General features: G+C 31.4%; 1 protein-coding gene across 1 annotated transcript in view; it reads left to right on the forward strand.

Annotated features, from left to right (window-relative positions):
* LOC107453715 (kyphoscoliosis peptidase) overlaps positions 1-25,591 on the forward strand; it is an 80,305-nt gene that overhangs the window by 13,190 nt on the left and 41,524 nt on the right. Inside the window, exons 2-3 of the mRNA XM_043041874.3 lie at positions 21,705-22,298; positions 24,270-24,649. Of these exons, the coding sequence (XP_042897808.2) occupies positions 21,713-22,298; positions 24,270-24,649 (966 nt within the window). The 5' untranslated portion in view covers positions 21,705-21,712. The remainder of the gene's footprint in view (positions 1-21,704; positions 22,299-24,269; positions 24,650-25,591) is intronic.

Here is a 25,591-nt window from a genome sequence, read left to right on the forward strand (position 1 = left end):
ACTAGTGATTACTCAACAATGTTTCCGTTATTCACGTATCCACTTTTGAATATTGATTTTTTTTATTTCTGATTTAGTACATATTTCAGTTTTCATTCGCTTTGATGCAAATTAGGTCATTTTTTAAAGCATTAAGGGAAAAAAATATCTTGCCAACGCATGTATTGATTTAATATAATGTTTTTAAAAGAGGTCATTTGAGTCGTTAGTGTTCCAAAACTTAATTATCTCTCAAAAACTTCAGTGTAATGTTAAATATGTTTTCGTGATTAAGTGTAACAGAAATAGAGAGAAATGTGCATAATTTTGGATTTAAATTCGAGATAACTTTATATACAGATAAAAAATATTTTTATTTCTATTACGATATAGTTTTTTTTCTGAACGTAAGTTGACTCGTAATTAATTTATAAAATAACTAGTGGGCAGCGCCCCCAGCTCGCTAGCGCTCGCCAACCCACGAAAATTGCTACGCAATCTTATATGGTTTGTTTCGCAAACCAAGCTCGCTTCGCTCGCTACTAACTTAGGTACATTGCAAAAAATTCTAAGAATTCAAAACAATCATTCAAATCCATATAAAAACTTTTTTTCAAAAAAATATTACATCTTTTTAGTAAATACTAAGTCATTAAAATAAATTTGAATTCAAATAAATGACATGTAATTCATTAAACCTATTAGAAATGTGCTATAGTATAATTCGTGATATAAATCAAAAATCGTCAAATAAGTTCGTAATATATAAATTCGTGAAAAAAGGCGCTTTCGACAAAATACTAAAATAGAGATCTATTGACAAAGACTACTCACTTCTGCCTAGCTTAATAGTATGAGATTGCCGCAGCTGATGCTCTCTGGTTATGTCAGTTTCCGTTTTTAAAAGCGCTATATGTTGAGCCATCTCAGCTAGATTTGGCATGTGACATTTTTAGCGGCAATCATTGGTCGATTCGCCGTGTAAGAGGAATAGTAACGTAAACAAAACAAAGGAAACGTTGCCACCGGCGGAAAAGAAATACGGCCAAATTCTGGGAGCCACGTAAGAGAATTATATATATTAGATATTTATTAGTTATTTATCAGTCAATAAATTAAATCATTTATTATATAAAGTAAATTCAAAGTAAATTTTTATTGAAATGCTTTATTGCATAAGATGGTTGTTGATAGTTTAAATGATACCGTTATATAAAACAAAAGCATTAATATAAAAATGCAGAAGTGTTCTTAATAATTTTTAGCTCTTGTCACTGTAAAAGCAAGATTAAATAGTAGGTATTTGCACTTTTGATGCTAACTTTTTCCTGTTTTTAAACATGAATTAAAAGCAATTTATAATAATAAAATGAAGAGTTTGCCTGCCTGTGTTTGCGTCTTATTACTCCCCAATCGTTTGTGTAAGAATATTGTAATGTTTGCTGTGGGTGCTCGGGACAATTTTAGTCAACAGTTCAAGAATTCGTTTCGTTAGTGTGATTTTGCTGGAGGAATTTTTGAAATTCTTTTTTTTTTTTGGAGTAACATTTGGCCTTGTCATATATTAAACTTTAGGTGATTCTTATTCTAATAGTTTAACGGTAAAATGAGCGATGTCTCAAAATTTGGACAGTGAGTAAAAGGGGCAACAGCGTGGCTCCCGATCTTGAAATACGTTCAAAAAGTTGAATTTGATCATTTTGAAGAGACATTTAAAACATGGAATTTTCTTATTCGCTTAATGCTAGCGCCAATTATATAAATGAAACAGGATCGTCAGTAATGTTTGCTTGCTTATAACTCTCATTAATAAAAAAAAATTGCTTTTTCCATAATAATTAATTATTTTTCTTGAGCTCTCTATTTCAAACTTTCAAATATCTGACTAAACATTTTCCTCAATTCGGTACTTTTACGCGGTGCATTGTGGGAAGTTATTAACTAGAAGGATGGAACTATAGAATGAAGACCAGACGATCGAAAATCCAAGTGGCAGAGCAAGCCGACCGGCAATATGGTGGACACGGTGTTGACCTCGTACCAGGAAGATTCCGGGTTCGAATCCCGGTCATGTGTGTAGATCTCTCTGTTCTATCTGTCCTTCTTTTCGTGTTACGGTTATATTGATTCACATATGGGATCCACATTGTTTCACAATAATCACTTCATCCTACGATGAAGTGATTATTAGTAAAATGAGATAAATTAGGTGATACGAGGGATTAGCTTTTGTAGAAAAAAATGGAATGACGAAATATTTCCTTAATTCTTACTAAATTCGTCTCGTCTACGAAGTGGCGATAGTTATTTTGTCACTTCTATGAAATGTTTGCTTCGAGCGTGTACTAGGAAACGGTTTTGTCAAAAATGAAAAAAATTTCGTGAATTTTAAACATCCATTTTTCATAGTGAATAATCAGAAAGCTTTTAATTTAATAAAAATTTAACTCAATCCTCAAAATTACGTCAAAATGAGTTTTTCTATTCAAATCATTATTTTTTTTTCAGTTACAGTAGTTTGTGGTAGATGCGCTGCATAACCCATTAGAATCGGGTCCAAATAATGTAAGCTTGAAGCAAACTACCGTAAAATTATAATCTATTGGAAAAAATGAATCATAAGAAATTCTTAAGAATTGCATTTGGCGAAGACTTTCGAAAATTGGCGAATACTTTTGATATTTGTCTAATTTGCTGCCTAATAATTTGAAATATTTAGCACGGGCTATGAATATGTATAAATATTTATTAAATCTCTATTTTCAGTACTTTTATTTCGACTTGAAAAAAACTATGGCCATCTACCCTATACTTCTCCTATTTTTCTTTAACCACATTGACCACATGATGGCTCATGAGATAAATTTCCATTATAGTCCGACTAACAGCGGCAGATTTTTATAGTTTTCCAATTTGTGTCATATATATGCGCGTTAAGTTTAACTCAAACACTCTTGATCAAATGTTAGCCTTAATTCATGACACAAAAGTTTCTTTTTTCATTTAGGTATAACTAGACTATCGTTCATTGAATTAAATCTCATGCGTGGGTGTTGGCGGAGTGTTGGTCAATGATCATAAAATAAAATATTTTTGTAGAAAAACAGTTTAAGAGGAAATCTTACGAAACTAGTAATTAAATTCTTACGCATACAGTGTTTTCTGAATTATTTACTATACTTGTCAGACGTAAACTCATCTAAAATTAATACAATCAATTTTTACATTGTAAAACAGTTAACTACGATTCCGATTCATCATTGTAAATTAAATATTCATTTGAGGAATATAATTTTTCGTGCGTGTATGTCGGTTATTAGATCGAATAACCTATTTCTGATATACATAAAAATGACGGAAGAAAGAAAATGATTTCTTTTTAGCCAGTACATTTGGAAAAGAATTATTTCCTGACATGCATATGTGCTTTATTCTATAAAATTATAATGAATTAGTTAAACTACATACTAAAATACTTAATTACCATTAAATATAGAAAAGTATTATTCAAATAGTTCAATTATAGTTATTATTCAAATCTATTTTCGGTTTTTCAAAATAATGTTTTAAATTTTATATATTTTTTATAATGTGAATAATTTAATGTAACTGAATATTTTTTTCATACTTTCTTTCTGTCCATTTTGTCTCTTTTGGAATTTAATCTTGGCCCAGCACCTAGTAATATTTTCAGACTTAACATATAATTATAATCATTTTATGATAAAAAGATAATAATCTCGTAGTTAACACAGTTTTTGAATTTTTTTTTATATACATTATAGTATTATGTTTTTCTTTTCCTTAATATAAATATACTCTTTATCGATCGCTCATCATCGATTTACATTATTGATTGTAGGTTATCAATTTACAGTGAACTCCTTCAATAAAATGAACTGCAAAATAACAACAATTGATTAGTATACATGGTGACAAATTCTGGTAAAATTACAGTAAAAATATAGGGATCACAATACTGGTTAGAAAAAAAAACACAATTCTAGTTATGAAAACTAAAATATACGGTATTTAAACCATTCATTAAGTAATTTATCCCTTCAATGCTAACGGTTTGTCGGAAATTCAGGTTTTCAAAAATATAGTTCTTATTACCACGCATTTAGTAAAAAATACAAAACTGAAAAGTAAATTTAACCGAATAAGCAGTTTTAATGCCATTGCACTAGGGTATCATGGTAAAATTACTTAAATTTTAACCCATTTACCAAGTTTTATTACAAATTATTAAACCATATTTTAATGTTAATTTTATCAAAGTCATTATCAAAGCACTTCGGTAAAAATTGCCGAACTTTTTGATGCTCTCATAGAGCCAGAAACACGTTAAATTTAACTGAATCCTAGGTTGTTTGACCATACTTTTTTATCTGAGTGCACTTTGTAATGTTTATGAACTTTCTAATTCATTGAATTTTCTTTGAAATACGAATTCAAAGGCAGTGTTTTACTTTCTCATGGATATATTTATAGTTTAAATTTTTAGAAATAAACATTATTAATTTAGAGTTTAATTAAATTTCATACAACCAGTATAGCATTTTATTTTATTTTATTTTATAATCGTCGTTGAGCAGCTGACCGAATTTTCTGTTTACGGCTACCAATATTCATCTCACAGCCTTGTAATTTTGAACCCAATCCAGGCGACAAGGGAACTTTTGGATCAAGTATTGGGAGAAATTTGCCTTTGTTGTGGACTTTTTGATGGAACTAACCCGCATTTGCATTAGAATTTAGAGAGGAAGACCATGAGAACCTCTCATGGTTAGCCTGACTACAAGATTACTCTATCCCATGATCTGTCAACCACTGAGAATATTCTACGTCAGCACGTCGATGAGAGCCGAGAGTGGAATTCGAATAAACCAGTCTTTGACGGCAATCGAACCTGGCTCACCTCATTGGGAGGTGAGCGCTCTATGCCCTGAGCCACCACTGCTCACCCAGTGTAGCACTTGTTATATGCTCATATTACTGTTTTTTTTTTTCAAATTTGGTTATAAAGAATTGAATTTTTTTAAAATTTTAATTTCAGATGCAATGGTGCCCTACACTTTGCCTTACGAGGAGTTGTAAGCTAAATCTTTACTTTTTAAGCATTTAAAAAGAATTTAAATACAACTCATGCGACAGTATTAATTTAAACTAGTGGGCTCCGCCCCCTGCACGCTAACGCTCGCCAAGCCCCGAAAATTGCTACGCAATCTTAGATGGTTTGCTTCGCTTGCTACTAACTTAGGTACATTGCAAATGCACAAAATTCTAAGAATTCAAAACAATCATTCAAATCCATATAACAAATTTTTTTAAAAAAAAATTACATTTTTTGAGTAAATACTAAGTCATTAAAATAAATTTGAATTCAAATAAATGACATGTAATTCGTTAAACCTATTAGAAATGTGCTATAGTATAAAATCTTGAAGCATAACAGCACGACTGAGATTCATTTTTCAATGAATAACTAATAACAATAATAAAACAAAGAATTTCAAAACAACAAAAATCATCAAATAAATTCGTAATATATAAATTCGTGAAAAAAAGCGCTTTCGATAAAATACTAAAATAGAGATCTATCGACAAAGACTACTCATTTCTGCCTAGCTTAATAGTATGAGATTGCGGCAGCTGATGCTCTGTCAGGTTATATCAGCTTCCGTTTTTAAAAGCGCTATATGTTGAGCCACCTCAGCTTGATTTGGCATGTGACATTTTTAGCGGCAATTATTGGTCGATTTTCTAGCGTTGCCATTCGGGAAGTTGTAATGAGGCTTTTTTTTTGTCGCCGTGTAAGAGAAATATATATATAGATAATATTCGGTATTGTAAAAATATTTAGTTATAAAAATTTTAATGACTATATTTCCGAAGCAGTGTGATTTGCTGAAACTTGAAAAAGTATATGGACCAAAATTGTGAGATGGGATCAATAAAAAATGTTGCTAAGTAAATTTATTGAAATTTGCGATATATTAAAGAACTGAGATTTATAAAAAGATGTCTTAAAACGGCAGTGATTTATTATGAATTATCTTAGAATTTCATAGATCTCAGAGAATGAAGGAAAAGTGGATAATGGTACAAAACATTCGGTGTTGTTCAGGATACATTTTATCAACCCCCGAATTGAAAAGTGTTTGATAAGAAAAAATTATGATTTTCTCCGTTGATATCAGATTTTTTTCATTGTTGCTAAGCTACAAACTTGTTTAGTAAGAAATGTAGCCTAAGTACTTTTAAGTGTTCCTTGGTAGGATTAAATTTTGAGAGTTTTTTTTCTTTTCTTCTTTTGAATGGAAGAAGGTTTTAAGTGCCTTTGACGAAAATAGTTTACAACTAGCTTATAAAGATTTTCTGCTGGTATCATATAAGGATGAGAAATTTTTAATATGCTTTTCATTAGAAAAATCAGAGTTTCTTGTAAGTAATGCACATATATTTAAGAATAAATTTCTTTTTTAGCTTACCCTCTTTAATTTAATTACAGTTAAGCTTTTATTAATTAACCTATCATAAATTATTCGTTTCGATATTTTGCCAGATTTCAAGTATTTGTTTGTAATTTTAATTACTTTTTTAACTATTTGAAGAGGGAAGAAATGTTATAAATCATTGAGATCTGAGAAAATAACATTAGGTTGAGTTTTCTTAATATGACACGACATTGACAATAGAAAACTTGGATTAGCATTATGTATTGCAAAAGTAACCTTACTTTTTCACAATAGTATTTATGCTGGATCGGATACAATAATACAGTTTTTTAAAATTTTCGGATGTCCTTTAGCTGTGAAACACTTGCAAACTCAATAAATTGGGTGCATACTTGTTTCATCTTATTTACAGGTAACCTTTCACGGTTTTAGTTTACTAAGTGCGCACCCATTTTTTGTCATTTTAGTGTTTGTTGCCATGCAAATTACTTCTTCGGATATCAAAACAATTAGATACAAAACTGAGAACAAATTATGCACTCTGAGCCGCGATAGCTCAGTTGATAGAGCTGTCGCCTTCCAATGCGGCGAATCGGGTTCGAATCCCAGTCGATACGAATTCCGCATTCGGCTTGCATCGACCACAGTTTTGACGGGAAATATCCTCAGTGGTAGACGGATCATGGGTTAGAGTCTCCTGACCGTCAGGCTAACTGTGGGAGGATCTCGTGGTTTTCCTCTCCATGTAACGCAAATGCTGGTTAGCTTCATCAAAAAGTTCTCCACGAAGGCAAATTTCTCCCTATACTCGATCCAGGAGTTCTCTTGTCTTCTGGATTGGGTTCAAAATTACAAGGTTGCGAAGTTGGATGTTAGTAGTCGTAAACCCATAAAATTGAGTCGGCTGTTCAACGACGGTTATAAAATAAAATGAAATTATGCATTCTCAATTAGCAGTTGGATAGCATAAGTTATGTTTAAAATATTGTAAATCTAAACAGAGCTTAGAATGTTTTCTTTTAGGAATGATCTACACGATATTTGTAAACTAAGAACAAGGTTAACATTGATTATAAAAATAAAATTAAAAAAAAACAATTAAATAATCCTTATCCTGTAATGACTTTAATGATTTTGCCATAGACTTGACTTACAATTGAAGAAATTGCTAACGTTTCAATAGCAAGATCTTGTGTGTAGTAATTTCATCAGCGCAATGCAATTTAAATAAAAGTCAGATTAAAAGTAATTAGTCATGAAATAAGCTTATGAAAAGCAATGAAATTTAAATGTAAAAACATAAACCCAATCAGTATCGTGCTTAGGAATCCTCATAAAATTTAAATAATAGCTTAAAAATAGTTGATACTGACGAAAAGTTTTAAAATTAAATAAATTAATCATCTTTAAAAAAAGACTTAATTCTCTATCCCCTCTTTTCAAATTATATCATATTCATATTTTCCGTTCCCTACTTTTGATATTTAAACAATACAAATCGATAAAAATTTTATTTAATTAGCACCGCTCTTCCTGTATCAACTTTAACTTTTAAGTTATAAACTGAAGAAACTATTCGGCTTCCTAACGGGTCACAGTTATCAACTCATAACTAGGGAGAATTCTCCGTTTTGCTCTCAGTTCAATAGTTACAGCTACCGTGTAGCGATCCAGTAATATATTTTTGTCACGCAAAATATTTTTATTGTGACGATATCTCGGACTGAATAAAACCAATAAAAACGAATTTGGGAAATAAATAAATAAATTATAGACCTTGTTTATTTAAATCACATTGAATCGTAAAAATAGTATTGCGTTTTAAAATGTAATTGGTATGACACTCCCATCTCTTTCAAAAAATCGATTGAATTTTTACATTTTTAGCTAATGCAATGAGAAACTTAATTGGAATGAGAGTATTTATTGCTATATAATTTATACTGGGAAAAATAGAACAGTAAAAATTGTTTTTAGGCTTAATTTTTTGTATAACCAAAGAAACAAAGAAATGTTACTACTACAATATTTAAAAACAAGATGCTATTTTCCTTATAGTTTACAAAAAGTTCAGTGAGTAAAATAAAGAAGATACCACCTTAAATAACTTTTGTTCTAATGATTGGATTTTCACAAATTAAGCGGTAATATTTACGGTTAAGAAGGATTACTAGAAGAAATATCTTCAGTGAATAGGAAAATCAATCCTTATTTTTTTAAACAAAATAGGAAGTAAATTATGAGAAATAGTGTCTTTTATAAAAAGAAAAAATTCTTATCTCCTGGCAGAAAATTCCATCTAAGCAAGATCTTATCTTCTTAAAAAGATGCTGTACAGTAGGAGAAACCTTTCTCATTTTCTTTAGAGGACGCTGTATAGTGGGAGAAACTTTTTTCATTTTTTTAGAGGAAGCTACACAGCGGGAGAAACCTTTCTCATTTTCTTCAGAGAACACTACGCAGCGAGAGAAACTTTTCTCATTTTCTTTCGAGGACGCTATACAGCGGAGAAACTTTTATCATTTTTTTAAGAGAACGCTACACAGCGGGAGAAACTTTTCTCATTTTCTTTCGAGGACGCTACACAGCAGGAGAAACTTTTCTCATTTTCTTTCGAGGACGCTACACAGCAGGAGAAACTTTTCTCATTTTCTTTCGAGGACGCTACACAGCAGGAGAAACTTTTCTCATTTTCTTTCGAGGACGCTACACAGCAGGAGAAACTTTTCTCATTTTCTTTCGAGGACGCTACACAGCAGGAGAAACTTTTCTCATTTTCTTTCGAGGACGCTACACAGCAGGAGAAACTTTTCTCATTTTCTTTAGAGGACGCTACACAGCGGGAGAAACTTTTCTCATTTTCTTTCGAGGACGCTACACAGCGAGAGAAACTTTTCTCATTTTCTTAAGAGAACGCTATACCATGGGAGATATTTTTCATCGCATATTCTGTTTCACCTTCTTAAGTAATTTAAATTTTAACATCAAGAAAAAGTGAGCAATTCATGAAATTTCAAATACTGAAAAGAAATTTTCAAAATATCAAAATGAAAACAAATTACTGGAAGATAACTTCACCGTTTCGTTATCTTCTTATAATTTGTTTTCTTTCAGACATTTTAAAAATTTTCTTTCAGCATTCGAAACTTCATAAACTTCACTTTTACTTACTTTTTCTATGCTTTAAATTTTAAATTTCTTATGGAGGTGGAACAGAATATGCGATGAAAAGTAGACTCGATAATAGCTTCTAATTAATAACTATTAGCTAAATTTCACTTGAAAAATTGCATTTCATTTCTGCAGCTACAATGCATTTTAATGAAACATTGTGACACGCAGGATACTTTCAGACAAAACAGTCTATTATGCAAACTATAATGAAAGAATTTTAAAATAAATCAGCCTTTTGTTCCATGAAACAACGGTATTTCTCAACGATGGCGGTTTGCCAAATCGTTTTTGACTCTATCGATCACGTGTTAACTCCTCTTACTTTCCAGAGACACTCATTCATTAATCATTTGATGTATCGATATAACCGTCATCGTTTGACGTAATAGCATAGTTGCGAACAATTACTTTTTCTAATGCTGTGACAGTTCCCTTCTCAAAAGTGATATGTTTTAATATCGACTTTGGCTGCTATCTATTTTTGTAAGAAATAAAGATAGTTTTAAATTGCCCTTGAAAACGAAATCCATGGAGTAACGACACAGTTTGATACATCTGAAATGGTTTACTTAGATAGAAATGGCACCAAATGTAACGGAAAATCCTGATATGGAACAAATCTATGGAGTAATGTTAAAATTTGATATATTTGGATTTCTTAATTTATTAGAAAAAAGCACCAAATGAAAAGAAAATTCTGAAATAGGACAAATATCTATAGAGTAGAGAGAATATATATATAGAGAGAGAATATCTATAGAGTTAAAATATAATACATTTGAATTTTTCAATTTATAAGAAAATAGCAATGGGATACCTGCTAGTGACGTAGTGTGATTATCTTGTTCCTGATTGGTTGTTGAAACGTGGCATTTGTTTATGCTAGCAACTGTTCTTTCCATTCTATTTCGAGTATGCCAAGCCTATCAAGTATCAATTCTCTTAAGTGACACATTCTAAATTCTCTCACAAACATTCTTTCTCAAAGATTTCAATTCTTTCACAATATATTTACACAGAGATTTAACACAAAGAAGGGCGCGAAGCAGTGTAGAACATAAACAAACTAATTATGCATCGAAGTTGCCAGGTACACAGAACAAAAATACAACACGGTTACAATAAAATATATAAACAATTAATAAATCTAAGTTAAGTAAAAGAAGTTGACGAGAAGGAATTATATTTCAACTGATTCGCGATGTGCGAAGCAATCTGTATTTAATTAGATTTTTAATAATATTCCAACTCACGTAGAGAAACTTAGCTCAACTTTAATACGCCACTTTGTTGATAAAAATTAGTTGCGCTGACGTCATGGCTCACATATGTGGGTATGTGGGTCTTCTTTTTCTTGATGTTCAAGTACCCATTTGAACAAATATCTATGGAGTAATGTTAAAGTTCGATTCATTTAAATGTCTTAATTTTAAAGAAAAAAGCACCGAATGAAAAAGGAAATTCCGAAATCGGACAAATATCTATGGTGTAATAATGAAGTTTGATACATTTGAATTTTTTAATTTGAAAGAAAATGTCAATAAATGAAGGGAAAAATTTTGAAATCGAACAAATATCTATGGTGTAATGTTGAAGTTTGATACATTTGAATTTCTTAATTTACAAGAAATAGCATAGAATGAAGAAAATTCTAAAATCGAACAAATATCTATAGAGTATTGATAAAGTTTAATCCGTATAAATTTCTTAATTTTCAAGAAAAAGCACCGAATGAAAGGGAAAATTCTGAAATTGAACAAATATCGATAGAGTAATGCTGAAGTTTGATACATTTCAATTTTTTAATTTATAAGCAAATAGCACCTAATGAAAAGGAAAATTCTGAAATTGAGCAATCAATGGAGTAGTGTTGAAAAATGATACATGTGGATTTATTTACTTATAAGAAGATTACACTGAATGGAAAGGGGAGTTTCAAAACAGAACATATATGTATATGTATGAACATATACACATATGTTGTGTAATGCTAAATTTAATACATTTAAATTCCTTAATTTACGGGAAAAAATAGCATGGAAGGAAAGGGAAAATTATGAAATTAAACAAATATCTATGGAGTAATGCTGAACTGTGATACATTTGAAATTCCTTTTTACTTAAAAGAAAGTGTCACAAAATTCAGTTATCAAGAAAAGCTCCATGCAGTGACTTTTAGAAATTATTTCATATTTAAAAAAAAAGCCAAATAATTTAGTCAATCACCTTTCTATCATTCCAAGTGTTAGGAAATCTATCCTCTTCTCACTTAATTTCTACGTCTTGCAAGATTTGGGTGTTCTTACGCATCTCCCACCATGCCCGAATTTTTTTCTCTTAATCTTTTATTTTATTTTCTCATTTTTCCCTATTGGTTAACCTCCTTCCTTACATTATTTTATTATTTTATTCCACATCTTTACGTTTCCCTTTTTGATTGTCTGATTTGATTCTGATGAAGGTTCCTCATTATAGAATCAAAATTATAATATGTACTGTTTATAACATGCCTAAATATATAATCTATCTATAATATGCTTATGTTCTGTTTATAATATGTCTGCTAAGTATTTCTGCTTTTTTAAAGCGAAGTTTGGCTCTGTTCTAGTGTGGCCATTTTTTCATTTTCCAGTGCGTAAAAATACTACCTCCTCTGAGGTGCTTCCATAGGGATTCAAATAACAGGTATATAGAAGTTCATAAATCCAGAATTTCAGAATTCCAGGTTCAGAATTTCCCCCTTAAAACCGTGCAGGTTTCACACTTAAAACGTACCCTTTAAATCAAGAAAATAATAGTCAATTATTGAGCGTTTTTCATTTGTTCTAAGCACAAAAATGCTTGATATGTTCAAGACATCATAGTTTTATCAACTTGCTACTAACGACGTATAAAAAAGGTAATCATGTATGCATTAGTACAATTTTTAACCGATTTAAAATAATCTATTTAACCACATAGGTTTTTAAGGATCATTAGGTTGTTTCATGCTTGCTATTAAACCAAATTATTTTAACCAAAACAATTATTAATTCTTTTATAATTTGTAAGATATCGAATGAATTTATATCTTTCAAACATGCTTCATGTATATAAGGTAAGCTTACATGTTTTTCATGACTATTAAGCGGTTTGATTTCCTTGATATTGCCTTGCTGGGAGGGGGGGTCAAATATAGCCCATGCTTTCTAGGGATTATATAAAGAAGCGTAATTAATGAAATGATTAACGAATTTTCCGTTTTCAAATTTAAAAATTAACCTTGATAAATCTATTTATTTTATGGTGAATACAAATAAGTAGTTTTAACATACAAAGGTTTAAGTCACTTTTTAGAAAATTATTTTTTTCGATATTTTTGGTAGCATGATTAAATTTTCAAATTTATATAGCCTCAAAATTCGTTACGAAAAATATAGTACTTATTAATCAGTTTATTTTAAAGAACATTTTAGGAATTTTTTATATCTATATAAAAACTATGATTTTGTATGAAAATAAAGCTTTTTGTGCTTTGAAGGAGCAATCAATAAATTTTATCCCTTTTCCCATAAAATATTTATTTAGTCTTGTATCTTGTATGTGTTAAACATTTGTTTGATCTTCATCCTCGGCTGTACAGTAGTTTTCGTGTGTCCAGCACATGAAATGTGTTCCCGCTGCTACCCGAGAGTAGAAATTATCGAAACGAAACAGAAAAGTGTAAACAGTACATAAAGAGTCATGCTATAGTTTCGATTCCATACCAATGAACCTTAATCAGAATTAAGTAACAGAAGTGACCATTAGTCAATCCTTATTGTTTGTTAGGGTATGAATCTTTAGTAAGCGTATAATAAGCTGGAGTAAAATTATTCCATAACTCTAACGGCCAATAAAAAAATAGCTTAAAAACAAGATAAAGCTAGAGACTTGACACTGTAAAGCAAACTCTATCAATACAAGACGCCGTGAATTAATAAACAACAACATGCCAATATGGTACGTCCTTCTTCTTGATTAGCAAAGCGCAATTCAGAATTTTTCCGCTGTAAAATAATACTAATTTTTACACAATCGGGTAACCCGATCTTACTCCACTCTCCCTAGTATCTCATAAAGCAAATTTTAAATAAGATTTTGTGAATTTTCAAGTAGAGGAAGATAAAGTTGTCTATCCCCGAGAAAAAAAAAGAATGGTCAAAACTACCATAATCAGGTAAAGTTTACAGTATTTCTGGCCCAAGAAGGAACACTAAATAGCTGGTGATTTTTACTGAAGCGCTTTGATAATGGGGAAATTAATCATAAAATATAGTGTTATAGCATGTGATCAAATATGGTAAATGTAGCAAAATTAGGCAATTTTATCCTGATATCTCAGAGCTTGACTTAAAAACCATTTATTCGGTTGAATTTATTTTGCAATTTCGCATTTTTAACTAAATATTTGGTAATAATAACTATAATTTTGAAAAGCAAAATTTCCAGTAAATCGTTACCATACAAACAGAAAAAACTACCAAATGAACGGTTTAAATACCGTAAATTTTGGCTTTATTAACCAGAATTACGATTTTTTTTACAAGCAACGTCATAATCATGCTTTATATTAATTTCACTAGAATTTGTTTCTCCGTCTCTGATATAATTGAGAAATATTCATATATTGCAACCATTTATAATTTTTAAATGGTTGTTGAAATCAAATCAAGAGAAATTTCTTTCCTTATTCAATCAAACTAAATGCCCTACAAAACTTGTAAACTATAAGCAAGTGTATCAGTGGAAATTTGGCTTGCAGCCGAACTACTTTTCAAAATAAAATAAAAAATCACTCTCTATGATTATGAAAGCAGATAAAAGTACTAGACGAAAATTTCACTCAGATCAGCCTTAATGGATCCCATACCTTGATTAAGTTTTCAACAATAACTGCAACCGAAAGCATAAGTGACCCCACCTTTTAATACCTTAGGGGTGAATCATCGTGATAATTTCTGGTCTTTGAGTAATTGTAAGAAAAGTAAGTGGAATTGTAGGCTAAATTTTAGCATGAGCATTAGCTTGATGAATTCCACGGAATTCTGAAAGAGAAATTACTTCGGTATAAATTAAGATAAATGGACTTCGCTCCTTTTAAACTTTTCAGTTTGAAGTCCAGTTAGATGTATTGGATAAATAGAGAACTTGAGTTTTTTTTCTGTTTTTATTTTATCACCGTTATTGAACAGCCAATCCAGTTTTTTGAGTTCACAACCACCACTGTTCAACTGTTCGAAGCCCTTAAATTTTGAACCCACTCCACAAGACAGTGAACGTATGGATCAAATTTTGGAGGAAATTTTGCCCTCTTGGAGGACTTTTTGACGGAACTAACTCGCATTTGCGTAACATGGAGAGGAATACCATGAAAACCTTTCACGGTTTTCCCGACGATGAGGAGACTCTAACCTATGATCGTTCTACCACTTAGGATTTTTTGCATCAGCACTGTGGTCGATGCGAGCTGGCTGCGGAATTCTTATCGACCAGCCATCGCTGGGATTCGAACCCGGGTCACCTAATCGGGTGGCTAGCGTTCTATCCCCGTAGCCACCATGACACTAAGTTAAAGATTTTGAATATATATTTAGACATAGTATTCCATAATGACAGCCCTTAATACATATTCTAAGAACCCTTCTCAAGAATGACGCCCGGTAGCTGCGCGGTAGTGCTTCGCGCTGTCGTGCCACAGGTCCCTGGTTCGATCCTCGGGCCGGGCAAGGTTGACTCAGCCTTTCATCCCTTTAGTCTGTCGATAAATGAGTACCAAGCATGCTTGGGAACTGAACACTGGGGGTTCCGCGTTCGGCTGACCACCTGACCGAAATATCTGCTCCGGCACCCCAGAGCCCAAGGTCAAGAAAACTGAGATGGGCACAGTAGGCCTTGGCCCTCTATGGGCTGTCGCGCCACTGAGTTTAGCTTATTTCTCGAGAATGAAATAAAAAAAGTATATTTTTACTAAATTATAACGGGTATATATATTCTTGTCAAGCCCCATTAATCCTTTAAAAATAATTATGACTATCATATCGTACAATTACTACATAAATGCTATTTGATAAATGATAGCGTAACCATTTTCCAAAAAACAATAAGAAAATAAAATACCGGCTAGCTCGGAAATTACTTATTTATTTAGTTAATAGCAGAGCACAAAACACAGTTATAAATTACTAAAAAAACATATTAATAAAACGAAACTCACATGACACTAAACGGAGAGATTATTTTGGAGATGTTCTCCAATCGGTTGCAGCAGTTTCAACTCAAAAGTTTCGCCACAAGATGGCGTGGTGGTAATTCAGTTTTAAAGTAGTATAGTTCTGTTACAATAGTATATTTCCTGTTTATAGTAGAATTTATTATAGACAAAACCAAATTATAAAAAAATTATTTAAAAAAAATTTTTTTTTATGATTTTGAACGAAAAAGTAAAAAATAAAATATGGCGTGTATGGCGTTGAGTTGCAATAGTCCTAGTTAATTTTCCAGGTATTTAAAATTAATCATAAAATGTGTTACAAGAATTTCTTATGAAATTTTTGAAGAAAGCAAATGAAATGTCGATCAAAAACCGCAGATTTTTCATTTTTCTTTAAAAATTGCATAAAATTTTTTGTGATACATTATAAGATAAATTATATATGAAATGAACAAAATGCCTAGAAAATCAACATCTCGATTTTTATACGTCACAAGCCATATTTTATTTCTTACTTTTTCGTGCAGAACGATAAAGAAGTTGTTGTTTTTTTAGAATATGTTTCGATAAATCTTTAAAAATATTGTACTTTATTTCTTACTAAATATTTAACCTCTTTTAGAAGTTCATCCCATCAAATTAAAGATTAAATGTAATCATAATCATTTGGCACATGATGCTGCTGTTCGAGGTTAACTCTTGCTAATCAAAATGTTCCACAAGCAATTTTCTCCGGGACTTATCCCTTTCGATGCCCAAAAAACTCATCACTACAGTAACCGAAGTAGTGCCAATATTAGTATAATTTTAATGCTTATTAAATATAGCACCAAATACTATAGTACCATCAGTACTTATAAGCAGAATCATTTAAGCATCATTGGCTTCAATAATAGTATGGTATTTTTTATGTCTCCTCTAAACCAATCAGTAACTTATCTTCATTGAACTTTACCTTTTCTTTTTAGCACAAAACTTATTTTTCTTTATTTCAATTACAGTTGATTTTAAACTATTTAATTTTGTAAAACACGTTTGAGAAAGTAAACTGTAAAAAGACACGCGGTTCCAGGTCACTTTAGAAATACTAACTCGGTGACGTAGCCTTGTTGATCACTGAGCTTGTAAAAAAATAATTAATCATTAAATAACGTTCATAAAACTCATAACAGAATCGCTTATAGTTTAATTTATAACAATAGTTAATGCTTAAATAACGTGAAAATTTCTCTTTTTTAAAATCAAAACTTCTGAATGAACTAATTGAAAACTTTACATGATTTTTAGGAATGGGGATTAAAATTACTTGTGCCCAAATTTCAGGAATTTTCTAGTCCAAATGGTATTGGAATTGTCAGAAATTCGACGTAGTGTTCCAACCCAAGGACAGACAAAAGTACGGAGTAAACTCAAGAAAAAGTAACAAGAAACGGTAAATGATCAATGACTGAGACACTAAATTGTAGAATTTCAACTCTTCAAAACTTCAACAACAAAACGTTTATAATAAGGTTGAAAGAAGGAACTAGGAACATGGAAAACTTTAAAAAATATGTTGATATAGCGTAACATAGGAATGCCATTAAATTTCATCCTGTGGTCTTAGTAAATCTGCAAAATTTTGTTTATTCTAATTTTCAAGACAATAAAATAATCTTAAATGATAAATGTAGTAATTAAGAACTATACACATTTTTCATTCAATTGCTGTAGACATTTTACTATTTAATTAACCTTGATAAGTTTAATTTTATTCAACATCAAACATTGAAAGCGACTCCTAAAACGTCTTTTTGTGTAATCGTTTGATCTTTTCTATAATCTTTTATGTAATCGTTTGAAAATATTGTGTCTGTTTACTATTAAAAAACCTATTACTATTAAGAAACCTATAAATTTTTGGGGAATTATTATTTTAAAAACATTAATTAGGAAAGCAAAAACCAAGATATTTTGAATGTAATGTTGGCATCTAATTTTTTGAATTTATTTTAGTAAATATTCTGTAACAAAGTGCAAACGATTTAGATATTTACTTTAAACGACAACTAAACTCGTTCGCTAGTAGAACAAGAGATATAAATGCATTTATTCAGAAATAGAATTTCAGATTTCGAGGCAGAGGTACATATCATTATTTATTTTCGTTTATCACGTTAGCATTTCGATTTCAACGACACCTCCTGTTTGACGCATTTCCAGTATATGACAACAGCAACCAAAAATCGTTGCCAAAACTGTGAAAGTACAAAAATCATTATCTTAGATACAACTACCTCACGCGTCAGACGATTTAGACCAAAAAAGAAAAATAATGCTTCACGATATCCTTTATGTAAAGAAACAACGTGAAATACTAAAACAAATTTTTAGTGATTTTCTTCTTAATAGTTGTTCTGCATGTATATATAGCCGTTTGTATATTTGTTTCCGTTTTGAATTCTAAGTTGGAACGAATCAATATGATCCAATCAATCTTCCAATTAAGGTTCAAACTATTTTTAGAGACATAATAGATTCTGAAAAGTAATTTACGGCTCGCTTTCTAAAGAAGTAAAAGAACTACACTGTTTGGAATTAAAATCATTTGCACACGAAATTCTTTTTCTTGTATTCTTATTAAATTAGTGATGCATGACTTCTAAGTCTTTGAATTACGAATAAATGTTTTACTTAACATTAATATTCGCGAGATATAAATCATCAGTAGGATTAAATAATCAGTAAGCTCTAATAAGGGTTTCATCTCCTTAGGGTAATAATAGATTTTAAGGATTATTTAATTTATGATTTGCATTACAAAGAAGGAAACAAAAAATAGTTACATGCAAAAATTAATTGTTGCATTACTATTAAATTTGTATTGAATAACATTTAACATAAGATTAAGTCAAATAAAATATTTTGCATTATTATAAACAAAATATTATTTCAAAATCAAAGAAAGATCAGTTGCCTACGATATTTTATATGAATTTTAAATATTTCTAATGAAATCAAATACTTTAGTACAATAAATTTTGGAAATTGAATTAAATATATTTTTTATAAAATGAAGATTTTTTAAAAATTTCAAATCATTTTTAAAAAGAACAATAATTGTTAACAATTAAGCAGACTCCGGTTGTAAATAATAGAACAATAAATTATTCTGGATACCTTCTATCATTAAATTTTAATTTCAAAAAATGAATAAGGAGAAGAATATAAACACTAATAAAAGTGAAAAAAATATCAAAATGAGGAACATAAAATAAAATCATTTTTTGAGTTCGTGAAGCATTTTTACAAATAGTCCTCACAAATACATCAATAGTTCCTTAAACCTTTTTTTTTCGTTTCGTAATGGTTCGTTATCCTTATTAGAAGAGCGACTATCGTATGGTTAATTTGCTGAGAAGCAAGCATTGGGTAATGAAAACATGACGTTTGTGACTTTTGGAGGTTTTTCAAAACACAAAGAAAATTTTCACTAGGAAATATACTGAGCGCATGAATAAACATTTCCTTTAAAACGACAGAAGTGTTAAAAAATACCGGGATTGGGATTTAAATATGTTTTTATAAGAAAGATTTCTCTTTGGAAAATTCATAACAAATAAGCTTGTGTATCAAAAAATATAGTATAAGGAAATAAGACTGATAAGTACAAATTTTTGCTATTAAGGTAAATTCTAGCAAATTATCCTTCAATATTTATATGTGTCTAGTAATAATAGTGCAAAAGTATGCAGGGTGTTGAATAATAATTTTGAAGAAAACAAATCATCAATTTTTTAACAATTAATTACGTATTCCTATGTCAAAATAAAATTTTTTTAAAACTTTTGATCGTATTGTTTTAATCCTCATTAAAATGTGACTAAATCAAGGGAATTTCCCTCGATTGAAAAAAACTATCTGACCGAAATTCCTTTTAGATAAGTCGAAAATCATAAAAGACATTCTAAAAACTTCAAGCATTATCAATTGTGTTTTTCCTGAGTTGTGAAGTACTCCATCAACACTTTAATAAATAAGTGCTAGTACTTTCTGCCGTAATTTTATCTCGAACTTTTTACAGGGAAGTAAGCTGATTAAATGCGACGAGACCTGATCATGATTCCAGCAGATAATGCAGTTCTAAATGGATAACGCAGTAAACAATAGAGCTCCAATTATTCGTGGAATTGGATCGCGGATAACAAAAATCGCTAATAATCCTGAAAAACCCAAAAAGTAATTTTGTACATGGCTATTACAGAGGAAGCAGCAAAAATGCTAGTACTTTATGCCGTAATTTGATCCTGAATTTTTCACAGTGTATATATTTTAAGCTTACAACAGGTATTTTTGTTTAGCGTCTAAATCACTGTAACAATAAATGATAAAGTAAAGTAATAAATGAAGAAGTTCATTGATAAAAATGTGCTTTTACAATTTAAAAATTAAATTCAATGACAGATTTATAATTTTTGTAGAATACATTTTGATCCTGTCTCGGAACTCACCGATAATCCGCAGCGTAGATAATCCACTCGAGGATGATCGGAGCTATACTGTACTTTATTTGAATATGTTTAATAATCTCAGTAAATTATTCAATGATTGTTTAGTTTAATCCTTATAGTGTCGTCTTACGAATACAGTATCTCTTTCCCTCTGACTGGAGATATACCTTCACCTTCAGAAAGACAGTCTACATGTTTTGATATTTATGTATTCTCTAATGACGAAGTGATCTACATGTTTACGAGTGATAATTTTATATATTTAATACACTTGCAAATAGTGCGTCAAGAATAACGCTTTACCGAACGGGGGAAAAACAATTATTCTTAGAGTTATTTCGGAATTAGAGTTATTAAGGGAACCCACTGGGTAATCAGTTTTGACCCCAAAACTTTTAAGAAATTGATTAGGAAGGTAACCATCAAACTTGGATGGAGAATACATCTAACTAAGGAATACCTTAGGACCTTACGATATTATAAGTGCAACGGATTTGGCCATATGGCCAAAGACTGTAAGAAAGAGGAAACCTGTGTGAACTGTGGTGATACAAGACACCAAATGAAAGAGTGTAAACAGAAAAGCAAAAGCGCTAATTGCACCATTGCGAACGGAAAGTGCGGTATTAGAGTAAATACGAATCATCCGGCCACGAAAGATTCATGTCCGGCGTACCAAAGAGAGCTAGACAGGCTAAGGAAAAGGATCGGCTACTGAACTCGTCTCTGCCCCATGACTTTGTGAGCCAGTTTTGGCTTCCCATGACACACTCAAATGGAGTATTTTCTGTAACTTTGATCAATCTTAATTTAATTTTGTTACTATTGTTTTTACCTACAATTGTTTGACACTGTGGTCTGTTTTTGATCATTAAGGGTAAAGCATCAGTTTTAGCTCCTTCCGGGCGGAGGATGCCTTGATGGATCGTGGGGTGGCTCCTGCTCTCCTTGTGCAGCGCTCTTTGCTGAGCGTCTACAGTTGGGTTTGGCACCGCCGCTCAGTGGTCGACTCGGAGCTTTGCTCCCTTCAGGCATCCGTTATCCGTTGACGTCGTAGTGACTCAGACGTGCGTGACTCGGGGCCATACATTTCGAGTGTTCATGCACCGCTGGGTCTGATATGAGGTTTACTCCAACGACCGTTTCATTTAATACCCGGATGCCCCCCACGAGGGAGGGATGGGGTTAAGACTGTCTTAGAGTTATACCCTATCCAGGTTAGATTTTCGTACTCCAAAAATTTACTCCTACTTTCAAACCAGATTCTGTTAAACTATGCTTAAAATGAACTAAAATTCTTTTTTGTACACAACTTTATGTTTTTTTGTGTTATATTTTATATAATTAACTTGTTCTCAAATTTTACAGTTTGCTCTATGGGGTGTGGTTCCAGCCGAAGACTCCAAGCGGTCACACCAATCCACAACACATTCCCCCACAACAAAGACATGGTGCTACCAGGGGCTTGGATGACCCACAACAAGAAGCCTTCACCAGTCTCGGCCAATGCTTCAGCACAAACGGATGACAGTTCGAGGATGTCAGACAATGATGTCCAAACGGACCTTGAACTCACTCCTATTATGTGCTGGGACACAAGGGACGTCGAAACTCAGACACCCGTAGAGCTCTTAGACGATGGATTCGATAGCCTGGATCGGATACTAGCCAAAGCAGATCAGTTTTTAAGGTTACCAACCACAAAACAGTTTCACATACCACAGCAATACGTGACGGACGTTGCAGATGCTTCAGTCCAAACGACTATTAATAGGACAGAAGTGTCTACGCAAACAGAGGTGATGTCATCTCTGGAGAGTGAGGATAAAGGGGAAAAAGAAACTGATAGTTTAGATTCTATTTTTAGTGATACCTTTACTAAAAAAGAGAAAGAACATAATAGTAATGAAATGCCATCGAAAACGTTTTCCATTGAATCTCAAACAGAACCAATGAGTAAGGGTGAGTAGCTTCAAATTTAGCTCTCATATATCTTTTATTTTCTTTTTTTACGAAAATTTTTTTTCTCCTAGAGAATTTTAGAACTTCTTTGAGCAAAAATTATTCAGTTCATGATACCTCAATTCAATATTTGAAAATATTGTTATGACGAACTTATTCAATTCTGGAGATCCAACATCAATCCAACGCTTAAATCTGTTATGTAAAAACCATTCAGTTCTTGATGACACTGGGGAACAAATTTTTTGTTGGCTTTTATACAAATACCTGATCTTGCCTAGTTAGGGTGTGCAGATTTCAAATCTGAAATAAGTTTTGTTTATTAAGCTATATTTTTTAAAATAATATTTTTAATCTCTTTTTTGTCAAAGTATACAAGTTTAAAAACGTTATATATAAGAGGGGGTTGAGTAAATGCTTCGACTAACTTCTAGGGATGTTAGGGCACATCTCTAAGATTAAAACTGCTTAAATTCCCATGCTTGGAATTATCGTCATACGCCACTAAAAGCACTTAGCTATTAAGAACTGCTTGAAGTGCACGAAAAAACAATCCATGATATGGCAGTGTCCCTAGTGGCGTATGAAGACATTTCCGGGCATGCAGTTTTAATCCTGATAATGAGCCGTTACTACCCTAGACATTTGTCGCAACAACTTTTATGTGACCAACTGTCATATACATATAACGTTTTTAAGTTTGTACAATTTGATAAAAATAGACAAAATTATCGTTAAAAAACCATAGCTAGGAGAAAATGTTTTTTGTAGATTAGAAATTAGGGATATGAAAGTATCTGAGATCAGTTAAAAAAATCTCATGCAAGAGAAATAAAACTGTCCTTCAGTGTACTTTACTTCAATCTAACATTTATACAATATCGCTATGCGAAAAAACAGCTTCAATTTATCTCGCAAATTATCAATAGTTATACAAAAGCTTCAATAGTTATGCAACACCATTCAATTCTCGAAACCTAATACCAATCTGAATCTTAATTTTGCTATGCAAAAGACATTGAATTGTTATATCCAACTTTAATCTAACACTTAAAAATTTTATTTTGTGAAAATCATTTAATTCTTAATCACTCAATTTCTATCTCTCACTCAAACTTTAAAATAATGTAGATCATAATCTCTGATAAAACTCTTACATTTCGAAAAGAGAAAAATATCAATCTTCTTGTCTTGGCTTTTCCTAAAGCTTACATAATAATAGTTTTTCATTTAAACATTTTACAAGTAAAGCATTGAAGTGAAAGCTAGAAAATTAGGCACCGGAAATTTGAGATTTTGCCTGATGTGATATCACTTGCAATATGATTAAAAAAGTTGATGTGATATGATTGAAAGTTGATGTGATATGATTAAAAAAGTTGTGAATAACTAGTGTATTTGAAAATAATTTTAAAATATCTCCATCGAGAAAAAAATATTTAAGAAAATTAACACTTAGTTTATTGATATGTTATATAGAGGAACTAATATAACCTAAACTAATACTATAAACTGAACGAATATGTTATACAGATAAACTATATTAATTTATCTATATCCTTGCAAATATTTAAGAAAAATAACCACTTTTATAAAGGAAGAGCTTAGTGGAAGAAGGAGGTAAGTGACATTTTAATGACTATTTATTTATCAGGGAGAATAACGTATTAATTATGGATATGTTTAATGAAAACATAATTGTTTTTGGTTACACTTTACTCTTAACATAAGTAATCCATATTAGTTTCGCTTGCATGATTTTTATTTCTAATCAAGAGGCAACACATAAAATAGAACAAACGATTATTAGCTCCCTCTACTAATAAATCTATAACAAAACTGTTCGGGTACCTCTTTTTTCCTTCCTCTTACCTCGATTATACCTGCTCTGAAAATGTCACTTACCTGGTTCATCCACTAAGTTCTTCAAATATCGTAATGGTGTAAATACATTGTTGTTGTACTTTACAGCGAAAGCAGCAAATACAGCCGACAGTGCAGCAGCTGGAGTTTTATACATGAATGAACTTTTATCTCCATTTGCACATTTAGAAAAAGAATTAGCTGAGCCCCTCTTTGAGGTTCGCTCGAACTATTCACAAAAAGCATCGAATGACGCAGCCCACGACAGCATCACCAAACTGCTACTAGACGTTGAGGATAGTCTCAATAAGCATGCCATCCTGGATTATGCCTTGAAAACAACACTGAGAGAGATCGGCGTGCAGACGGACAACGATCCCATAACAGATGAGGCACCAGAATACGCTGCCAGGCCACCCCCTTGCAAGAAACAGGAGATGATACCAGACATGAATGTTTTTGAAGAGGTTGACAGGCATGCTATCGAGGTATGATCTATACATGACCTTTGTTTTTTCAAACTAACTCGATTTGCTTAAAATATTCTGAGTTCATTTTAATAAGCAAAACTAGTTGGTGCGTAGCCAAATTATTAAAAAAAAAAAGAAAAAATAAGCAGTTTTCGAGCACTCAAAAAATATTTTTAAGGACTTTAAAAAAATACTATAATTAGGAAGAGTTGGAAAGTTTTTTGACAATTAACGGTTTTATCTTGCTTTAACCGTCATGTAAAAAAAGAAAAACTTTTGGCATTGTTTTTGACAATTGTCAAAAATCATGAAATTTTGAATCATGTAAAACGAATGGCACTTTCATACGCTACGGACTGACAATACGGTGACATAGATTGGGGTTGAATTAATTGTGAAAACATTGAATAGAACAATGTTTTTTTTATTTCCAATGCAGCAGGCGAAATAGACATTATCCTAACGCCGTACAGAGATCAAAAGAAAAGAAAAATACAAATACAGAAAGATATGAAATATACAAAATACAAAAACAAAAGCAAAATATCAAACACAAAAATTAAATCAAGAACTTAAATTGAACAAAAGTTCTCTGGCCTCCTAGAATCGGGAGTAGATGCAGTTCTTTGTGAGAACTGAACAGAATAGAACAATGAGAACTGTGTCTTTCTGCATAATTCGAAGAGAAAATCAACATAGTAACGGAAAATCTCATTTTGAAAAAGGGAAAATTAAGCACTTTTGAAAAGCACCCAATGAAAAAAGCACCTTTAAGGGCTTTCAAAAAACAAAAATCTAAAATAAGCACCTTTAAGCACTTTTTTAAAAGCGCTATACGCCCTGTAATTAATACCACCAGAAAAACAAGCTACACTGTAAAAAAAGTAAAAATTACGCCATAAAGTATTTGCACTTTAGGTGCATATCAACCGTGAAATCCATTTTCGTCGTAAAATATTA

The sequence above is a fragment of the Parasteatoda tepidariorum genome, chromosome 4 (genome assembly GCF_982258835.1).
Source record: "Parasteatoda tepidariorum strain Cologne lab strain chromosome 4, Ptep-v5.0, whole genome shotgun sequence".
Taxonomy (NCBI): Eukaryota; Metazoa; Arthropoda; class Arachnida; order Araneae; family Theridiidae; genus Parasteatoda; species Parasteatoda tepidariorum.